The sequence below is a fragment of the Macaca thibetana genome, chromosome 3 (genome assembly GCF_024542745.1).
Source record: "Macaca thibetana thibetana isolate TM-01 chromosome 3, ASM2454274v1, whole genome shotgun sequence".
Taxonomy (NCBI): domain Eukaryota; kingdom Metazoa; phylum Chordata; class Mammalia; order Primates; family Cercopithecidae; genus Macaca; species Macaca thibetana.
In genome coordinates, this window is record NC_065580.1 from 66931107 (window position 1) to 66954565 (window position 23459).

General features: G+C 37.0%; 1 protein-coding gene across 4 annotated transcripts in view; it reads right to left on the minus strand.

The window, feature by feature from the left end:
• ABCB1 (ATP binding cassette subfamily B member 1) overlaps positions 1-23459 on the minus strand; it is a 220063-nt gene that overhangs the window by 35315 nt on the left and 161289 nt on the right. For all 4 annotated transcript variants that reach the window (XM_050785269.1, XM_050785270.1, XM_050785268.1 and 1 more), the window contains 12 exons: positions 21185-21309; positions 14314-14485; positions 11596-11709; positions 11337-11447; positions 11031-11156; positions 10710-10913; positions 10207-10377; positions 6800-6961; positions 5754-5930; positions 5039-5185; positions 2242-2349; positions 147-224 (listed from right to left, as the gene is read on the minus strand). In XM_050785269.1, the coding sequence (XP_050641226.1) occupies positions 147-224; positions 2242-2349; positions 5039-5185; positions 5754-5930; positions 6800-6961; positions 10207-10377; positions 10710-10913; positions 11031-11156; positions 11337-11447; positions 11596-11709; positions 14314-14485; positions 21185-21309 (1695 nt within the window). The remainder of the gene's footprint in view (positions 1-146; positions 225-2241; positions 2350-5038; positions 5186-5753; positions 5931-6799; positions 6962-10206; positions 10378-10709; positions 10914-11030; positions 11157-11336; positions 11448-11595; positions 11710-14313; positions 14486-21184; positions 21310-23459) is intronic.

Genomic DNA, 23459 nt, shown 5'->3' on the forward strand with positions numbered 1-23459 from the left:
TTCAGCTGCATCTCTGACATAAGACTGAGGAACAACCAATATAGGAGCTAGGCCCGGGAAACAAGACAGAGCTCCCACTGTCTGAGTCCAAGGCGCACACATGGGGAGTTCTACCCATCCCAGGGCACAGCCCTCAATAAACATACCTGTCTGAGCATGGATCGGAAAACCATGTATCGGAGCCGCTTGGTGAGGATCTCTCCAGCTTTGCCAAATGTGAAGCCCTGTGGGCAGGAACATGCCTTGTCAGAGACTCAGCCACCAATTACATAAAAGGAGGGAGAATTGATGTCTTTGCTAAAGCAGGAGATTAGACAAAGTCAGAAAGCCTGATTTCAAGGGCTTGCTGTTTCTGCGACTGTGTGCCATGGCACAAGGCTGCACAGGTGGTATAGACAGAAAAGCCCACTTTACAGAAGAAACTGAGGTTTAGAGAGCCTGATAAGATCCCAAGTCCATAGTTATAAGGTCACAGAGTTGGAATCTTAATCCAGATCCATGAGAATCCTAACCAGAATGGGAACCCAGAGCCTGAGCTTTTAATTACCCACTGGACTCCCTCCCCATGTTACTAAGAAGAGGAGTTGGGTGGTCTAACATCTTCAGGCATTTTGCTATCTCTGGACTTCTAAGGTCCTATAATTCACAGACTTTGTTCTCACCTGTTTTCCAGGCAAGCTAGGTTCCAGTACTCCCAAGCACCATGATGTTATAAAGGCAGTCCTCTAACTTCTTTTGCTTCACCAATTCAAATTGTCAACATTTAAGGGACCAACTCAAAGCCTGCCTCACTCCAAGTTTCTTAACTAAATTTATATTGAGCAATCTTTACGTCCTCCAAACACCTGTGGTATTAATAGCTGGTATGGCAATCCTGTAAGTAGTTAGAGTGTCACATTTATTCTAGTAAGGACAAATTCCCCAGTGAGTAAAGAAAGAATTCAGTCTGTTTTTTCTTTTCCCCCTCCTATAATGTCCAGAACAATATTCTATTTTTAAAAAATGTAATACATGCTTACATGTTGAATAAAGAGATCTATTCACAGTTTTATCTTTAAAAATTACAGTGGGCTAGTCATTCAATTAATAAGTGATTACCTACTACTGCCTCACGCAGGCCTGGGCACTTGGTCACATGATCCTTTTAATTATCAAGAGGCAGGTACCAGTATCTCTAGTTTACAGCTAAAGAAATAGGCTTAGACAGTTTACTTATGTGCCCAAGGACACAAAATCAGAAACAGGTACAAGGAGCACTTGAACCAAAACCAACACTGTCTTATCATACTAAATGGTATTTATTTATTTATTTATTTATTTAGAGACAGGGACTCACTCTGTTCCCCAGGCTGGAGTGCAGTGGCACGATCATGGCTCAGAGCGACCTCCGCCTCCTGGCCTCCTGGGTTCCTGAGACATTTCCTGCTTCAGCCTCCTGAGTAGCTGAGACTACAGGTGCACACCACCACACACTGTTAATTTTTGTATTTTTAACGGAGACAGAGTTTCGCCATGTTGGCCAGTCTGGTCTCAAATTCCTGACCTCAGGTGAGCCATTTGCCTCAGCCTCCCAAAGTGCTGGGATTACAGGCATAAGCCACCACACCAGGCCCTCATACTAAACTTTTAGAGTACTTAATTCCTTGCCATTTCATTTCAGCCAAATGTTTTGCAAGCTGTAAAAATCTGACTCTTTACAAATGTTTCCTACATTTTTTGTTAGAGGATTGACATTCTTCCATCATTGAAATGGTTCTTTCTTCTTGAACAAAAGTTGAGTGATAAACTCTTCAAACCCTTTTTAAACCCATGTGACCAGTTTATGGGGTTTTTGTTTTTTGTTTCTTTTAGAACACCAGTTTATGTTTTTTTTCTTTTAGAACACGGGAAGACATTTGAGTATTTATATTTACTGGCAATACTTATATCCAAACTTATATCCAGGGCTCCCCCACACTCCACTTTTAAGTCCCTGCCTTTCACCTCCAGTCATCATATTAGGCCAAACACTCTGTTCCCTCTGGTTTCATTGTGGGAGGTGAGGGTGGAGAGGAGAAGGTAAGCAAGGGAGACAGAGGAGGCAAACATCTTTTTTCACCATGTCAGAAAAACTTGGCTATTAGTATCCATGTTAATAGAAAAGTTCTACTAAAAGGCCAATTACATCAATGTTTATAAATCCCCCCAGTTGAATAATGATGCATTTCTCAAAATGAATATAGTGAAAATGGAGACATTTACCTGAAGGAAAAATGTAATAAAAGAAACAATTCCAAGGACTAGAAACAATAGTGAAAACAAGTTACTATTCTGTCGTTTTGTTTCGGCATCATCATTTCTTGTAAAAATCTGTAAGAAAACATTTAAGGGATTTTTAGTTCAATCAGTGAAGAACCCATCCTGGACCTGACCCATTTCCCATCTGGCCCAGTATTCAGGGGTCAGGAGAGCCACAGTACACTGGAAATCAGGGTTGGCTTTCCTATTGCCAGCCCTAAAGGTGTCTGCATTCTGCCTTCCGTGGAGGCCAGGATAAGTCTATCATTCATAAATTGATCCAATATTTTTTCTGCTCAGGTTCCATCTTGGAGTCAGGAGTGCCACCTCAACTGTGTAAAGCTGAAATCAGAACAAATACTCTCCTCTTCCCTTGGTGGGAACTACATTTATGGCAGTTCACTGCTTTACTATTTGGACATTTCAAACTGTCCTGAGGTGTCTGGAGAAAACCTGATGTGGTTTTTTTGGTGAACCACAGAGCGGTGGTCATTCACTCAGCCCAGGCCTTTCAAAAAGAAAGGAGTTTCCTTGAGCCTGCCTTCTTGGTAGGATGGCCAGTTAGAGAGCCAGTTGGAAACTACAGCTACCTGACCTAGCACCATACATGAAATGTTTTCCAGAGATGGTTATAAGGGCTAATGGGATGTTTTGAACTCAAGGAACACAGAGAATAACCACTCCTCAGGGAAAGAAAACACGTATCTCCCTTCACAGTGGGCCAAAATCAGTCTTGTAAGGCAGTCACATTCCTAGCCCAGGACAGACAACTTTACCTTTCATAAAAAAACAGATAAACAACAACGACAAAAAGGATTTTTGAAAAGATTAAATAATTTTTTGACTAGTCAGTCCAAGAAAAATCGTAACAACTACTAAATTCTTACTCTATGCCAGGCATTATTCTAAGCAAATTCATATATACTATTCCTCTAATCCTGGCAACCATCTCCAGAATGGAGAATGATTTATTATCATCACAGTTTTACACAGATAGAAACTGAAGTACAGAGAAGGTAATTAATTTGCTCAAGTTAACACAGCCAGCAAGGGATGACTCAAGGATATAAATCCAAGCAAACTGATGCAGAGCCCACCATCTTCAATGAGGCAGATATCTGGTTGCCTACTCAATATCTAAGAGCTAATATCCCAGCCCTGGGACACTTACCTCCAGACTTATTGTTATATGAAGAATGAGAAAAGTATAAAATCATAACTTGAGGTTTTGCTATAACCAAACCCATTCCTAACTTAACCACTGCCTTTTTTTTTTCTCTGATGACACCACAGTCTACCCCTCCCCCATCCCCTAAAAACCTGTAAGACATATGTTAGTGCAAGGATCAGCAAACTATGGGCCACTGGCCAAATGTTTATATAAAGTTTTAATGGAACATAGTCGTGTTCATTCACTTCCACATTGTCCTTGTGTACTACTAGGTGAGAGTTGAGTATTTGCAACAGAAATCATGTGGCATGCAAAGCCTAAAATATTTACCATCTTACTATTAATAGAAAAAGTTTGCTGACTCCTGCCCTGGACCATATACTCTACAGAATCAGACATTTGATCACATTCTAAGACTTTTTTTCAACAACTAGACAAATATCTGGCACAGAGAAAACACAAAAAATAATTATAGAGGCCAGGCATGGCAGCTCATGCCTGTAATCCCATTACTTTGGGAGGCTGAGGCAGGTGGATCACTTGAGGTTAGGAGTTTGAAACCAGCCTGGCCAACATGGTGAAGCCCTATCTCTACTAAAAATACAAAAATTTTAGCCAGGTGTGGTGGTGCAGGCCTGTAATTCCAGCTACACAGGAGGCTGAGACAGGAGAATCGCTTGAGCCCAGGAGGCAGAGGGTGCAGTGAGCCAAGATCGCGCCACTGCACTCTAGCCTGGGCGAGAGTAAGCGAGACTTAAAAAATAATAATAATTCTTGAATAAATATATTTAATATTAAACATGAATATCATTAAACATGAATTCATGAATGAATATATTAAACTGAAATAAGCTAGCCAGGCATGGGTAGACCTGAATAGTCATATATGTTTTGTAGAATCAAAAGTCAGTGTTTAGCTTATGCTTCTTGTGGTGATCAATCTCTTTCTCCATAATGTTTTCAGCAGTTATGGCAAGGGTGTCCTCAGCTTGATGTTTGGAAATATGTCACTAAACAGAGAGCATTCCTTTCAGATCGTAACTTTATTGCTGAAAATGCCACCATTAAGATGAGGTGGAACCAACGTATGTCAATCTCAATCTTTAGGAAGCTATTCCTATTTGTTTTAATCTTAGCAAGTGGGATGAAAATTACATCTTACAAAAGTAGCATGCTAGGCCTACTCATGTCCTGGAAAATATGTACGTTAGAGAACAGTGCATTCTCAAGCCAGTCTGACCAACATTTGAGGAACTCTCTTTGCACATTGGTGAAATGAGAATTCACAAGGTTTGTTCAGAGTCCAGTGTTGGCAGGTATAAGAAAGTCATCTCATCACTTTCATTGACTATTTCAGGAAGCTGGTCCTTAGTTGCCCAGGCTAGAAACCAACTGTGACAACAAAGGAAGGTTCACAAAGTTAGCTTTCCTATCACAAACCAGACTTCCATTCTTACATCTTCAAGCCAATTAGTTTCATAAGAAGATAATGGATTTTGTTGCTTATGTATCCCAGTTCAAACACAGTTTATTCATTCATTCTTCCATCAGGACTCACAAGTAAATCACACAAATGGGCACCACACTTACCCCTATAATCTTTGAAAATATTACTGCAAATGCTGGTTGCAGACCTCCATTTATAATGGCACAAAATACACCAACAACAAAATAAGGCCACTCAGTTAAATTTAGCTTCATAATCCTCCAAAAGGAAACTGGAGGTATACTTTCATCCTAGGAAACACAAATTATTACAACAGTTAGTTAAAAACTTTTATAATGTACAGTTCTTGCATATGCACAAAAAATTGTAAAGGAATATATCCTATCCTTATTCCTTAAAAAGGAATAAGTGATGACAATTTTGCTTCAAAAAATGTCATAATGATTATTATTTAGCCTCAAAAAAATGCTGGCAAATGTTGCTACAATATTCCCTTACTTTTTAAAAAATAAATGATGCTTCCACAAACACTTAACTTTTATTTGGTACTCAGAATCTGACAAGAGTATTTATAAGCAGGAATAAACAGAATAGAAACTTTGATATTTGAAGACCCACTATAGTCTCTTTACATTATAAATTTTAACTCTAAAAATTCTACTGTATAAATTAACACTCTTAAATTTCTAATCTGATTCTAAAATGTTGACATCCTGGCCTGTGGAACATTCTGGGGGATAGGACAGGAGGATTCTGGAGAGCCCTTTTTTGTTCCCACTCCTAACATAGCCCTAGCCCACCAAACTAGGGGAACCACAGTTGGTGAGATTAAAACAAACTCCGCATCCCCCTTCATACCAGAGCCTCTTTGGTACTAAGCTTTCTGTCTTGGCCTTGTGATCCACGGACACTCCTACGAGTGGATCTTTTTCTTATTAGACTGGATCCTGAATCATGTGAAGACATTTCCAAGGTATCAATTTCACTTTTGGATTCATCAGCTGCATTTTCTAATTCAATTTCATTTCCTGCTGTCTAAAATAAACAAGAAATATGCATAAGCTCATTAGGCTGTGTTAACCAATGAAAGCTAATCACTGAATGTCAGTTATCAAGGAAAACAGTAATTTGTTTAGTAACTGCAGAAAAGGATAAAGCTAATCCTTGTTTTGTGTGTGTGTGTGTGTGTGTGTGTGTGTCTGTGTGTATCTATATATGTGTGTGACATTTGGAAATGAAAACCACCAAAGAAGAATTCCCACTGTATATACTGAAATAAACTGGCATTCATTCCATGTATCTTATCTTCTCATGCCCTTTTTTGTGGGTGTTTTGACTCAATCAAGTTTACTCTGGATCAGTGCTGTCAACAGAAGTATGGTGCAAGCCATACTGTGAGCCATGTTATTTTAAATTTTCTAGAAGCCATGTTAACAAATGTAAAAAGAAAGAAGTGAAATCAATTTTAATGATATATTTTATTTCACCTAATATATCCAATATACTATTGATATCCTGTGATATCATTCCAATATGTAATCAATATAAAAATTGAGATATTTTGCATTTTTTTGCACTAAGTCTTCAGAACAAGGTGTGCACACTCTACTTAAAACATTCCAATTCAGATTCACTACTGTTTAAATGCTCTACAGGCACATGTGGCTGCTGACTACTATAATAGATACCTTGAAACCTTTTAATTTTTTTATCTGTTTATCCTTCTTTATTTTCCCCTCTTTCAAGAGAGAAAAAAAATCTTAAACAATGGTGTCGTTCTGAATCCCCCAAGTGTTGTTTCCTACTTTTTAAGATAATCAAATCAAATAATATTTATTTTTAGCATTAAATGCAAAATCAGTTTATCACTGAGATGACAGGAAAATTCTAAAGTTAAACTACACCTGCATTGTGACAAGTTTGAAGTAAATGCCTTTCTCTTTCATGAGCTCATCATGATTTCCTTTCTCCACAATGACTCCATCATCGAAACCAGCGATGACGTCGGCATTACGAACCGTAGACAAACGATGAGCTATCACAATGGTGGTCCGACCTTTTCTGGCCTAAAGAGAGAGAAATTTGGTTTTTGAATACATTAACAATTACATGAAGAAACTTATCCATTCAACATATATTTACTGAACCAATGCTGTGGGCATTGTAAAACCATCAAATCTATATAAGATAGCCTCTGACTTCAATAAATGTATAGACAATTGATAATAGTCTAAAATGATGTTTTATTGTAATAAATAAAAACACAAATATACCAGTCACATATTAATATTATGTAAGCCCCCAAATATTTTATTTAGCATAAATTTGCAGTAATAATCGGGGGCTTGGGCCTGGCACCATAGCTCACACCTGTAATCCCAGCACTTTGGGAGGACTGAGGCAGGCGCATCACAAGGTCAGGAGATCGAGACCATCCTGGCTAACACAGTGAAACCCCGTCTCTACTAAAAATACAGAAAATTAGCCGGGCGTGGTGGCGGGCTCTTGTAGTCCCAGCTACTTGGGAGGTGGAGCATGTAGTGAGCCAAGATCGTGCCACTGCACTCCAGCCTGGGCAACAGAGTGAGACTCTGTCTCAAAAAAATAATATAAAAATAAAAATAAAATAATCAGGGGCTTGTACAAACCAACAAATTCCTACAGCGCAGGCATTGGCCAATCAAAACAAACACAGGCCATTGTGCTGTACTGGTACACACCAGCTAGTAATCAGCCCTAGGAATCATAATATCCTATTCCCCATAACCCCCTGGATGAACAAGACAGACAATAAATGTGAGGCAGTAAAGTCCAAACCTCAGTGTCACACTAACCTGAAATAAATTTATGAATTTATTTTATCCAATAAAATATTTTATGCAAGGAGCCTGTGTAAGGCTCAATTTATTCATATGTAAAACGGGGATAATAATACTCTTTACTTCTTAGAGTAGTTGTGATGACTAAATAAAATAATGCACATAAAGTACTCAACATTATGCCTTATCCATAGTAAGTGCTTAATAAGTGATACTTATTCCTAGGTAGAAGAATTATGGAAACATTGAAGAGTCATGTAAGTCTCTTTTATTTTCACAAAGGAACAGAGCCAGATATCCAGGCCTTATCTAAGACTTCTCTAACCTTTGTAATTTTCCGAATGCTCATAATTTTTGTTACTCTATATTTCTCTCCAGTAACTAGCAATACAATTCTCAAAACCAACACACAACATTTTCAGGATCAATAGGATAAGTAGAAGTGAAAAACTTCAAAAAGAAAAAATACACAAGAGAAAAATTAGGTGGTAGAAACTAGAAAATACACAAGAAAATAGATCAATTCTTTGTATCTTTTTAAGAAAAAGGGGGTATGTGGAATTTTCCCTCAAAATTTACACCCTAAAGTATTTTAAAATATAACGTTTTAAAATTGTTTTTATTTATAATTTAATACACAATTTCACTATAGATTAATGAGGAAACACAGATAAGCAAACCAATAAGCAGTGGGTCACAACTGTAATTCTGGCACTTTGGGAGGCTAAGGTGGGAGGACTGCTTGAGCCCAGGAGTCTGAGATCAGTCTGGGCATGATAGTGAGACCTCGTCTCTACAAATATATCAAAAAATAGCTGGTGGTTGGGCACGGTAGCTCACGTCTGTAATCCCAGCACTTTGGGAGGCCGAGGCAGGTGGATCACCTGAGGTCAGGAGTTCAAGACCAGCGTGGGCCACATGATGAAACCCTGTCTTTACTAAAAATACAAAAATTAGCCAGGTGTGGTGGTGCATGCCTGTAATCCCGGCTACTCAGGAGGCTGAGGCAGGAGAATCACTTGAACCCGGGAGGCAGAGGTTGCAATGAGCCAAGACTGTCCCACTGCACTCCAGCCTGGGCGACAGAGCAAGACACCATCTCAAAAAAAAAAAAGAAAAAAAAAAAGCTTGGCATGGTGGCACACACCTGTGGTCCCAGCTACTCGGGAGGCTGAGCTGGAAGGATCACTTGAGCCTGGGCAGCAGAGACTGCAGTGGCCATGATGGCGCCACTGCACTTCAGTCTGGTGACAGAGTGAGAGAAGAGAAGAGAAGAGAAGAGAAGAGAAGAGAAGAGAAGAGAAGAGAAGAGAAGAGAAGAAAAATGAAAAGAAAAAGAAAAGAAAAACAGAAAGGAAGGGGAGGGGAGTGAGGGAGGGAAGGGAAGGTATGGAGAGGAAAGGAAAAGAAAGAAAAGGAGGAAGAGAGGGAGTGATTGAGTGAGGGAGGGAGGGAGGGAGGGAAGGAAGGAAGGAAGGAAGGAAGGAAGGAAGGAAGGAAGGAAGGAAGGAAGGAAGGAAGGAAGGAAGGAGAAAGAAAAACACAGAGGTGAAACCACAGATTAAGCAAAATGAGCGGGGAGAAAGTAGCTACAATCCCATCTGCCTCTATTTTGGTCCACAGAATGTTTAGTAAGCTGCTTTTTTTCCTCCCTCAAAAATTTATTAAGCACGTTGACAGGATGTTTAAAGGAACATTCAAGGGTTGTTTTATTAGAGACAGGGAGAGTTGAAACAAATATGAGTTCATCTTTGAAATCTACTGTGACATCTCAACTTGGAACTCCTTTGGTTATAAGGTCTCATTCTCCACATTCTCGGTCCTTACAGAATTATCTCCATTACTATCACATGCTGGAGATCAAAAACACAGTGCCTGGCCCAGGGCAAACACTCAAATGCTATTCGATGAATGAGTCATATGGACTCCAGAATCGCAGGACAGTCAAACTCTGTTGATAGTCAATAACATGTCATGGCTTAGGTACGTTTTCAGTATCACAGGCTCTCTGCCCCTCTCCTGGAAATAAGAAGTTTCTTATTTCCCATAGAGTCTTCAAGTGGCATTCAACGTCTTGAAAATCATGTGTGAACCTTCAGATTGTATTTTTCTCTTCCTGGCAATATTACAAACTCTCAAAACCTAAATAACAGGGTTATCCACATAGTCAAGTTTTGAAGATCACAATGAAGATGAATTTTCACTGGTATCTATATTTCTATTTTTTAATTTAAAAGATTAGCAAGTGTCTTTAGATGAAAATTTATTCATCATCACTTAAAATAAGATCAGAGAAATAAGTATAAATTGAACAATAAAACAAACAAATAGAAAAAGATTTCAAAGAGGCCTAATGCTTTTATTTTAATAGCTGAAGGAATCACCTAGAAGCTATCAGAAATTTCATTTTCTAAGACCAATATTAACAAGAATTAATAGTAGAATATTCTTACGCTTATAAATCAGGTTGGTTTGAACTAAGCCTCACTGACCTTATCCAGAGCCACCTGAACCACTGCTTCACTTTCTGTGTCCAAGGCTGACGTGGCCTCGTCCAGCAGGAGGATCTTGGGGTTGCGAACCAGGGCACGTGCAATGGCGATCCTCTGCTTCTGCCCACCACTCAGCTGGGCCCCTCTCTCTCCAACCAGGGTGTCAAATTTCTACCACAGAAAACCCAGGATTATTTAGCATAAGGACAAGCTATCTCGGCTCATATTTTAAATTGGTAAGGAATCCCATACACAACCCAAGTCTCACAGGTAATACAGGTCCAGTTCTTTAAATCTTATTTAGCACAATAACCAACCTCAGTTTTTAAAAATGTGTCTACGACCAGTTGATACTGCTAGAACTTTCAAATCTGAGGTAATCTTATTTTCCCTTCTTAGGATTTCTCTTCCTCCGATTTATAGTAGTTTCCTAATTTCCTATGTAGTAGGCCCGCATTTTATTTTTTGCACCTCTAGAAAGGCAAAGGGCAAGGACAACTTACCTGAGGCAGTTTCATGATAAAGTCATAGGCATTGGCTTCCTTGACAGCTTTCTCAATCTCATCCATGGTGACATCTTCACGACCATAGCGAATGTTTTCAGCTATCGTGGTGGCAAACAATACAGGTTCCTGACTCACCACACCGATGATTTCCCGTAGAAACCTTACGTTTATGGTCCTAATATCCTGTCCATCAACACTGACCTGGAATAAAAAGTAAGTGTGACTTTCATACATTTGTAGTTGAAAGGGTAACATCAGAAAGATGTGCAATGTGACGGCTGATCACCGCAGGGTCTAGCTCAGCATGGGTCATCTCACCATGCCCTCTGTGGGGTCATAAAGCCTCTGCATCAGCTGGACCGTTGTGCTCTTCCCACAGCCGCTGTTTCCAACCAGGGCCACCGTCTGCCCACTCTGCACCTTCAGGTTCAGGCCCTTCAAGATCTGCCAGGACGAGTGAAAAAAAAAAACATCAAGGCAATTCACAGACACAGGGTATAGGAACTGACCGTTCAATACTAGGTTTAAATACACATGCACTTTTAAAAAAATAATCTCTACAAGAAAACATCAGAAACTTTTCATTCAATAGTTTAATTGTTGATTAATCATTTATCACTGTACCTTAACTTCTTTTCGAGATGGGTAACTGAAGTGAACATTTCTGAATTCCAAATTTCCCTTAATATTATCTGGTTTGTGCCCACTCTTCGAATAGCTGTCAATACTTGGCTTCTAAACAGAATCAAATTTTAAGAGATTACTAGGTTACAATAACTACTTTTAGTGATATTTTGTGGAAAGCTGGATAAAGTGACAAAGAAATTGACTCTTAACTGGACAATCTTTTAGACAGATGGATAAATGGCCAACTTAGACTTACATTATCAATTATCTTGAAGATTTCAAAAGCTGCTCCTCTTGCATTTGCAAATGCTTCAATGCTTGGAGATGCCTGTCCAACACTAAAAGCCCCAATTAATACAGAAAAGAATACCTGAGGAATGTGAAGAAAAAACATCAGGCTACTTAGATAGTGATAGCAATTTTTTTTTCATACTTCTTCTGTCTTCTAACATAGGTAATTAAAATTTAAAATGGCTAGGCAACATATAAATATTAGGTGTTAAAAATATTTTAATAGTTTGAAACTAACAGTACATTTAATTCCTTTTTTTCATTTTTTTTCTTTTTTAAGAGACAGGGTCTCACTGTGTCACCCAGGATGGAGTGCAGTGGTGCAATCAGAGCTCATTATAACCTCTACCTCCTGGGCTCAAGCAATCCTCCTGCCTCAGTCTCCCACGTAGCTAGGACTACAAGCATGCATCATCAAATCTGATAAATTTTTTTTATTTTTTCTAGAGACAGGGTCTCGCTATGTGTCCCAGGCTGGTCTCCTGGCCTCAAGCAATCCTCCTGTCTCAGCCTCCAAAAGTGCTGGGATTACGGGCATGGGCCACCACGCTCAGCCAAGAGTAAATTTCAAATGTGTCACCTCAAAAAGTGTCAAGTGAGGTGATGGATATGTTAATTAGCTTGATCTGATCACTCCACATTTTGTGTGTATGTGTGTGTATATATAAACATCAAATTGTACTCCATAAGTGTAATGCAATTATGATTTGTCAATTAAAAAATAGCAAAAAAATTTTTTCAAAAAAAATTTTAAGACAAGGTCTTGCTTTGTTGCCCAGCCTGGAGTGCAGTGGTGCAATCTTGGTTCACTGCAACTTCAACCTCTTGGGTTCAGACAACCTTCCCATCTCAGTCTCCGAAGTAGCTGGGACTATAGACAAGTGCTACCATACCTGGCTAATTAAAAAAAAAATTATAGAGATGAGATCTCACTATGTTGCCCACACTAAAAATATTTTAGAAGTTTAAATACTTTTCAATTTAGAATGCAGAATTAGTCTTACTTGCTCAATAAAATAATGATTTAAATTTTATAGGGCTAGAATATTATAATAGGATTTTTTTTATTTCTTCAATGTCTAAGATTTTTTTTATTTAGATCATCAGCAAGGTAAAGTGGAAATAAACACTAGTAGAGGAGTCAGAAGACCCAGTTCTGAATCCTAAATTGGTATTAACTAGTTACATGTTGTTAGGCCATTCTCTTAGAATCTTTGGCTTCAACTTCTTCATTTGCAAAAACAGGCAAGATTCTATCTGTTCCCCCTACCCAGCAATCATAGAGATGTTGTATCATGATAAAACAGGGTGTGTGAACGTTTTTTGTTAATTATAAAGCACACACACCTAAGGCATTGATCCTTTATCAGGTTGTCTCTTTTTTGCAACAAGGCTGTGTTCTCTTTAGGCCTTGTTGTTTGTTTGTTTTGTGCAAATCAGTTTCTTATTGGTAAAGACTTAACTGTGTTTCTCTTTGGGGTTGATGAAAATTAATGTCATTATTCATTTTTTCTAAATCACATGGAATTATATTGCTCAATAATTTACACAGAAGGAACTTTGCTAAGTGATTCTATATTCATTATCTCAATTAGTCCTCAAAACAACACTGAAAGTTAGGGCTCATTCCTGTCATGTCATTTGGCAGAAGAGGTAGCAGAGGCTTGAAAAGTTTAGCTAGCCGCCCTAAATCATACAGCTAAAAAGTGACACAGCTGCCATTTGAATCAACTTGGTCTGATATCAAACCCCACACTCCCTATTCTGGATGCCTCCAGTTTGTGAGGTATATTTATGCCCAGAGAACACTGGATTTAAACTGCTCATCTCAATCACAGTTAAATGGAAAACATCTGTTATGACAACCAAGGATCACCCACAGCATCACTACACTAAAAAAAAAAAAAAACTTTATGGGAAAAGCCATTCCTGACTGAGCAAAGTTGGATAAGGCAAATTTGAAAAAACTAAAGAAGCAATTATTGCATCCATATTACAAATCTGGCTCCTGAAAAAGGGAATTGTTTTAAGGGATTCTACAAAATATCATATTTCACTGTCTCAATCTATTTCTGCTTGGCCTATGAAAAAGGAACTAAGTGACTCTTCTAACAGTGTATTTTATTAGATCCAGATACGAATTGAGTTTGGTTTGCAAATTATTTCATTGTCTTTAAAATAAAAGAGGATAACATTAAATGGCAAGACTTCTGTGCTTGCACAAAGGTCTATAATGCAGAAAACTTCCAAGCAATCTTTTAGGAAGAGGAACAACTTCCATAATTTGTGAGGTGGATTAGCTGCCATTCGAAATAATTTGAAAAGAAGTCAAAATGTGTATTTTGCCATTTTGGGGAACAGTATATCAGAAAATAAAAGTGAAGTGTTTAGCATCAAGTTTGGCACAAATAATCTCAACAAATAAAAGTTCATGCTATTGAGATTGCTAAGGTTAATATTATTTAGGCTACAGGATAAATTGTGCAATATATCTGCAAAAACAAACAAGCAAAAAACTGGTTGTCGGATGCATCCAATTTTTTTCCACTTTTTAACCTAGTAGTGCAAGTGTCTGTAGTATTCAATAGTTGTTCAAAATATGTTCTTCTAAAGTCAAGCCAACATTACTGGATTTCATTGGCATTTTATAATAATGGCTCATTTCTCAATATAAACCACTTACAGTGAGTACTTGTCCAATAGAATATTCCTTTGAGAGGACCAAGGTGGTCCCATACCAGAAGGCCAGAGCATAAGATGCATAGATAAGCAGGAAAGCAGCACCTATAGAAATATTGGCTGTAATAGCTTTCTTTATCCCAATTCTTTTAGCTTCTTCTAAATTTTTGTTGTACCTGGGAAAAAAACAAAAATGATCACATATACTCATACATTTTATGAAAACATGTCAATAATAGCACGATAGTTACAGAGTGGCTAGGATGTGCTCAGTTGTGGTGATATACATGCATTTTGTCCTGCTGCTCATACATTGACCCTATATAGTAGTACTGTTTTACTCCCTTTCTGCAGAAGAAGAAACTGAAATTTACAGAGATTAACTTATTTTTAGGGGAGTCTTCTAAAATTTCCTACTCTGGCTTTAGCAATAGCAAAATACGTGAAGCAATATTTAGCAAACTTCTAGAACTTATATTGTTTCGTACACAAAACAAAGTAGAAGCCATGGAAAAACCTATGTCTTCCCTTCAAAATCTGCATGCCTCTTTAATTAAGTAATAAAATGGAGAGAGAATGTTAGAAAGTGCTTTTAAAAAAAAGGGACAGTCATTTAAATCTCTGAACATTAAGGAAGTTTGGAGACAGTTTGCTCTCTGTCCTGCCTTCCTCTAGGACTGTTGGAATGACCAACTGAGAGGTTACATGTGTGAGAGCATTTTGAGAATTCTGAATTGCCATGTAATACTTTTTACATTTAAAAAAGCTGTACAATTTATCTTATTTCTGTAGACATTTATTTTAAAAATCACTGACCTACAAAAATTATTTGGCTTACAGGTATATAAAAGCACATAATTATTAATCAGCATTCCTTCTCTTCCTTCTCCTTTCTACATATTGACTACTTGTCCTTCCCTCTGTTAATGCTCCCAATACTTGTCATGCCATAGCTGCCTGCTGCTGAACTGACAGGCTCTGACCTGGTGGCTTGGGCCATCCAGGGCTTCTGGCTAACTCAATGACTGAGAAAAATTAAATTCTTAGCATATCTATAGCCCTGAACCCATTCACAGCAAAAGGCCTACCCTACATTAACCAAAGCTGGAGAGCACCCATTAATACTTCTTAGAGCAAATATAGGAAATTATACAAAAGGAGCAAAAACGAGCAAATGAAAAACATCGAAAAACAATGTTGGAATCACTGACAGATTTTATTTCTCCAGTTCTAATGACCTAAAGGTTATTCCCAACTGATAATTCAAATATTTTTTAAAGCCTCAGAGAGTGGTCAATTTTTGACGTTAAAGCTAAAGGAGATGATGTCTGTAACTCGACCTTCATTTGAAAGGAACAGAGAAGACTACTCTGTTTAAGAAGATAGCTGTGGAGATAAGCTAATGGAACCCAGAGTTAAAGGAAAATAGGAAATTTTGCAAATATGGAACGAAGGTAAAAGGATTAGTGAAACAGGACAGATTGACTTAAATCTGTCTGTATTTTCTTAATCACAACTCCCTGCAGAACCTAGAGCATTAACTTGGATAGAGAAGGAGCTAATAATTGTTGAAATTAATGAACTTACTTCCATATAAAAGTCATACTTTAAGGTGTTTGATCCATAAAATTCACAACTATATAAATATTATATAGTATTATATTAATTTCCTTTAGAGAACTTGTTCCATTAGTATGTACAGCAGAGTCCAAGCACTGTCCAGATATGAACATGCATTATTTCTTGCTTTCATGACCACTTTAACTAGGTACATTACAGAGTTACAAAAGTATGCCAAGTGAAATTTACATCACTACTGTGTTCACTAAAGATGAAATTTAAACAGAACTTCATAGTGACAACATATCAACACATCATTAGTTTCTACCCCCCAAAATGTAAATCCTCAACTTGCCAGTTATCATCTGAACAGAAAAATTATTTTTGAGAAACATTTCAATGATTTGTATATACACATGCACACACACATAACACACAGACATATACATATCTCTCACTTTATGAGTTCATCTGAGGAGAATGCTACCACTGGGCACAACTTACATAAGAGTACATTTAAGGAAATTTAATACATATGTACTACACTGTTACCTCCTTTATTTCAGTTCTGGCTTACCGAGACTAACGTAGAAACCAGTCTGACGTTGTCCTATGCAGCCAGAGGAAACATTTGCACAGAAGCACAAGGAGGAAAATCATTTACACATCAGAAAGGAGAAATAAAGGAAAGAAGGGGGTAAAGGGAAACGAGACATAAACAATACTCCTTTTCCATAAGCTGTTTGTTGTTTTTCAATACAAATGCCATATATAAAACCAGATATTAAAATAATCCATTCATCAAAAGCTTTAGTACAGAAATGATCATGAAAGTAAGGAGTGACTAAAAGAGACTAAAGTTATATAACAAAACCATTGGTATGTAGGAAATGTGACTCATCTTAAATATTATAAAAATATTTATCAATAATGCAAGTAACTACTTATGAGAGTAAGAAACAATTTTGATTAAGCAAACAGAAATGAATACTAATAGATAAATATATTTTCAAGACACATAAAAGAGAGAAAAATATTTTTAAATGAAAAAGAACAAAACTATTCTATACAATTGAATGGAATTTATTTTAACTTCTGGTTAAATTTCCATTCAAAGAGAGCCAGCTTCCCTCCTGCACTGATAATTTGAAGAGAAAGCCAGATTAACACCTCGATTACTTTATGTAGAAGCAGAGAAGGGAAGGAGAACAGGAATGAAAACTGATTATGTTTGGTCTAAGAAGAGTCATCAATTCTACTTCCAAATTATATCCCAAATCTAGGTACCCGTCACCCATCTCCTGCCTCTGATCCAGATCAGGGAGATGCTCTGGCCTGGACCACTCTGCCAGCCTCCCCACTGGTCTCCCTGATTCTACTCTTTGACTTCTCACATCCATTCATGAGACCCATTACAGGCAAAGAAACAATCTGAAAACATAATGTGGATAGTCATTCCTCTATTTAACACCCTCAACCACTCCCTTGTGCCCTTGGAATACAATTCTAACTCTTCATTATGGCCCACCATCCCCACATTCTGGACCCTGCCCACCCCAATCTCCCCTCACTCAACTGAGCTTCAGTCATGCAAGCCTTATGATGTTTCCTAGAACATACTAAAGTCTTGGCCACCCCAGGAAATTTGGAAGACTCTTCTTCCAACCCATCCCATCTCTCTCCCCACCATGGCATGCTTTTTCTCATCCCTCAGGTCCCAGCTGAGATGAAACTTCCTCAGAGATGCCTGCCCCAACTACCATATTTAAAGTTAACTTGCCCTCCCCATCATCATCATTACTCACTTTGATTCTTTCAGATCACATTTTTAAATCAATATTTTAAATTTTATATTTATTCCTCCTTTCTCTATTCCTTCCATTTTTATCCATCTTACTATTTTGACTGAAGATCACACAATATCCTCTGTTTCTGATTCACAGCTGAAAACCTAGAGCCCTAGCTTTGTTTAGACCTTTATAGAATGAAAAGGAAAAGAAAAGGAAAACCTAGAACCTAGCACAGTGCCTGGCATGTTGTAGGTGCTGAAGCAATTTGTCTAATAAATAAACATTTAAGAAATGGCCAACCTGGCAAGGACATCAGGCCATCAGTTTGTAATCTTATGTCAGTCAGGTCTGAGTATGAATTCATACTACCAGTGTGGTCCAAAAACAGCTAGACACAGAATTTAATGTAAGGTGGTCTCAGGTTAGCAGTGCCCTTGGTGAATCACAGAAGCAAACACAAATCCTGCCTGAAAGAATTGGACTTCAACCCAGATCCATAGCAAATGTAAGATGGCACTGACTGGTAGGTTTATTTCAACGTCAGAGATGATGGATTCATTCTGAATGGATGAAATACTGTATATTTTCTAATTGTTCATTCCTGATTTACAGGAATGCTATTTATTCTGAATAATGATAGGTACCCAGAGATCTTATTGTATTTTGTTAGCTTATAAAACCTACTGGAATTTCTGTGTAGACAATCTTATCATCTGTGAATAATGACAGTTTGCTTCCTGTTTTCCAATCCTTATTGCTTTTCTTTTTTTGTTTTCTTTTTTCATTCTTACTCTTATTTGTTCTATTGGTCTTATTATCTAGTACTAGTACAACAGTACATAGAAATGATACTATCAAACACACTTGCCTCATTCATTATTTTTTTTTATTTTTTTAATTGACAGACAAAATTGTAAGTATTTATTTCATTCATTATTTTAAGTGTTAAAATGTTTTTAATGTTTCACCACTAAATGTTTCCTGTGGGTCTCTAATAATTAAGAAGGTTGTTCCTTATTCCTAGTTTTATGAGTTTTTGTCATGAATCATATACAATTAATGCTTTTCCCCTTATATCAAAACAAATGTTTTTCTTTTAATCTATTAATATGGTTAATTATATTAACAGATTTCCTAAAGTTAAAACCATCTTTGCAATCGTAGGACAAAGCCAGCATGTTCAGGATGTTTTCAATTTGGTATTTTTCACATGGATTTATTTAGCTAGTAATTTATTTATTTATAATTTCTGCATCTATGTTTTAGTGAAACTGTTTTTTCAGTTAGAAAAACATTTAGTTTTCCTTTCTCATATTATACCTGCCTGGTTGTAGTATCAAAGTTACACTAGCCCCATAAAATGAACTCACAACTTTTTTTCCATTTTCTACAACAATTTATGTAAGATAGGGTTATCTCTTTCTTGAAGTTGTGATAGAACTTTCCTACAAAATTATTCAGACTTGTGGTTTCTACTTGCGGGAGAGAAGTAGTGGAAAATGGAGACTTTTAACTTTGAATTCAATTCTTTTAATGATTATGGGTTTACTCAGATTTTCTTCTTCTTACATGAGGATTTTAACCTACATTTTTCTAGCATATTGTCTATATCATGAGGGTTTTAAAATTTATTGGTATAAAGCTGTAATTTAAAAATAGATTTTTAAATCTGTTACAAGTTTTCCCTATTCATTCTTTTTTTGTTCCTGATTAAACATATAAGACAGTTATTTATAAGTCTTTTTAAATAATTAGTTTATGGATTTGTCAATCTTCTACTCTTTTGCCTTTATTTTCTATTAAATTAATTTTTGCTCTTACCCTTATTATTTCCTTCTAATATTTTATTGTTCTCTCTCTAACTTCTTGATTTAGATGTTTAGTTCTTTAATTTTCAATAATTTTGTATTTCTTCTACCAGATACTCTGGTATGACTGGATTAGGATTCATTTTTAATGTGAAACCCTCAGCTTTGGAGAGAGATTGTTTCCTAGTCCACAGAGCAGTATAAATTCAGACCCCAATTGCAGATAGCAGCCAGGCCTGAGAATCTAACTTCTATAGGGAGATGTTTTCCCCCAGCTGAGAACCAGGAAGAAGCTGTTAAGTTTTGTCTGTCTTCCAACGCTGCTGGGCTGTTGGGCATATTATTTTTCTGGTCCACCTTTTCTCTGAGGAAAACTGGAAAAAATTCCAAACTCGAAACTTCATTATGTCTCTGCTCAAATAGCAGCTAATCAAAAAATATTTTTCTGAATCACTTATCTAAATAGTATCCTCATGATTCTCTTATTTTATTTCCCCAAATAATATTTACCCCAACTGGTGTATCAACTATTTGATTATTTGTGGTTGTTTGTAACCTTACCCACCCCCATTAGAATTTAAGCTCCATGAGAGCCGGGGCTTTATTTCATTGAACATTTGCTCAGTCATTAAGCAGGACCCCTCATTTTATTAGCCAGACATATTATAATCAAAAGCAAAGACTTTAGCAAAAATCAAAATGGAACATAGATACCGCTTTCCTTTGAACTATGGCACTTAACCATTATAAATTATTCTGAGAGGATATATCTTTATATGTGTGAATATACCATATGAACAAGAGTACTCCAAACACATATGCACAGATAAAAAAAATTATGCAGTGAATACTCATGTAAGTACACCTGAGATCAAGAAACAGAACACTGCCAGAACCACAGAATCCCCTACTGTGTGTTTGGCTCTCTTCACACAACTTCTCATCTTCCCCAGAGCTAACCACTATTCTGATTTCTGAAAATTCCCTCGGTTTTCTTTATGGCTGTACCACACAATGTATAACCTCCTTAACCAATAGTTTACTTTTTCATACTTTCAAATATATATATATTCATAAGATTGAAATGTTATAGCATCAGAATATTATAATTTATATTCAATTTTAAATAAAATCTGTTGCTGCTTAGAAATCAGTAATCTGATTTATATTATAAATTTCAATAAATTACCATCTATGCTCTCAGAAATCTAATAAAAGGGAAGAGTTGCAAGCATAATACTAAACATATAATATAAAAGATTTTGAACTTTTGTACACATAAGTGCTTTTTGATTATATTTTTATCTTCCAAATCATGTAGCATATGTCAACTGAGTAGGGGCCTGGGCAGAAAAGAAAATGAACCACAGATTAAAATGTCCCCACAGATCTTACACAAAATACTCAGTCAATCTTAGAGAATCACTAATTAACTTGATAGAGGAAAAAAAATCAGAGGTAGAAAATACATTTCAGCCTTAGGAAACTATTTTTATGTTATTGCCCATCTAGAAACTCTTTGAATTAGCAGATAAAAGAAAAGTACAATTAGAATCACAACTTCTCCAAAATATTAGTTATGCTGTAATACATCCATTAAGCTATTTCAGAAAACATATATATGGGAGAAAATGCTTATAATTAATGCTATCAATCTGAAGGGCATATGAGAAGACAGAATTTAACATATCTATCCATTTAAAAAAGAAACTCAAACCTTTCGAGTTCTTTCTTTTGTCCTCCAAATGCAATCACAGTTCTAATTGCTGCCAAGACCTCTTCAGCTACTGCTCCAGCTTTTGCATAAGCTAAGAGTTCTTTATCAGTAAATGAAGACAGTATCTGTTTAAAAATACAATTTTGGATCATGAAAAAAAACACGTTAATTTTATCTTTTGTAAAGTAAAAATAAATGTATACACAGGTGCTGCCTATACATTAACGTATGTGTAGGACAAAATCTGTCTTTTACCTGCCTTTGGTTATCATGTTCTATTTCTTAGTATCTATAGTCACTTTGTAAGCTGCCCCAAATTCTTTTTGGACCGAGATGGTATATAATAAAATATATTAATTGAAAATTTTCTTTTCCCATTGAAAACCTCATAGATCCTCATTTAAAGAAATATAACTAGAACTTTTAGAAGATGATAAATTTCAGAAAAGAAAGTCTATACTACATTATAATTATAAACAAATATAGAAAACAGACATTATGTCAAGAAAATATGGCATGCGTTCAATACAGCAATTGCTAATGGTTCTCTGGTTCAGAAGTGTCAAAGTGGGAGGCCAGAAGAATTCAGAGAACCAAGTACATATGGTGACTGACTTCAAGAAGGTCCATGCCAAAGAGTTTCCTCTGTTGGTGCTCTTGGGCAAAGCAATACATTCAGCCACCCAGGGAGGTCTTTGTTTTGTGGATACTCTTTGATCCTTCTGTTTGCTTCCTGACCATTTATTCTGTGGATGGAATAGTAGTGGATACTTTATATACACAGAAGCTCATTAATTCTTCTCAATTGCATAGTGAAGTGGCTATTATTTCTCCCACTTTACATATGAGGATATGGAAGCATGAAAAAGTTAAATAATTTTCTAAGTGTAATATCCAGGATTCAAGCCTGAGTCAATAAGGTTTCATAGTCTGAATTAACAGCCACTGTAGGAAACCCCTCAATGAAACCAGTCACTGATGCATGAATTTGTGTCCCAGAGGGTCCTATTATAGAAAGCTGGATCAATTGCAATGGGAAAAGGACTAAGGTTATTGCACCTAGAATGCTGAAGTGGTCAACTACCTAAATAAAGATTACACATTACAGGCCAGGTGTGGTGGCTCACACCTGTAATCCCAACATTTTAGGATGCCAAAGAAGAAGAATTGCTTGAACCCAGGAATTCTAGACCAGTCTGGGCAACATGGCAAGACCCTGCCTCTACAAAAAATTTAAAATTTAGCTAGGTGTGGTGGCACATGCCTATTGTCTCAGCTACTCAGGAGGCTGAGGTGGGAGGATCGTTTGAGCCTAGGAGGTGGAGGCTGCAGTGAGCAGTGGTTGTGCCACTGCAGTCCAGCCTGGGCAACAGAGTGAGACCCTGTCCTCCCCACCCCTCCCCCAAAATTGCACAAAACCAATTTATTTAAAAAATTCTGATTAAATAGAATTATATTCTTTCAATAAAAAATTCAGACGCACTTGTGGACTCATTTATGTAAGCAACATTGGTCTACCCCTTCTTTGCACAAAACGCTCAAAGTTGTTTGGGTTTTAACAGTGGATTTCTCCCTTTCCTGTGTGTGAACGTGAAAGGAGCTATGACAGCTAGAGGAATGGGTGGATGAAGGCAAATGAACGTTGATTAGTTATGTTCTAAGTGCAGACATTGTGCTGGACATATCTAACCTCTTTAGTACCCAAAATAATGTTCCATTGATTCACTAGACATTCCTGACTTCTCAAAGCAATCTTCCTGGGGCTGTCCCACCACATTTGCAGAACCATTCATGGTAGGAGGTCTGAGATAGGGTGGCCAGCACCATCCCTGAACAAACTTCTGCAAAATAGAGGAGGCTCATACAACATGCTTTAGGAATGTTTTTCTGCTCCTTCTGAAACCTCATGGTGCCACAACAATTGCCCACAATGGAGACAAACCAACAATAGGAAGATCACTTCAAAGTGATACTTCAAAGAAATACTTTAAAGTTAGGAGGTTTTTTTTAATGTTATTTTAATTTATTGTTAATATATCAAATACCACAATGAATTCTACAAATCTAGCTCCCTTTTCCTTCTATGACCTTCCATCATTATAAGCAGACAAAAGGATGGTAGAACCTTCATTAAGTGTTGTGTTTTTCAAGAGATCATGTCTGTGAAGAGGGGGAAAAAAAAAGGCCCTCTAACCTATCCTATTATCATGGATATGAAAAGGCCAGGCGTGATGACTCACACCTATAGTTCGATAGTCCCAGCACTTTGGGGTGC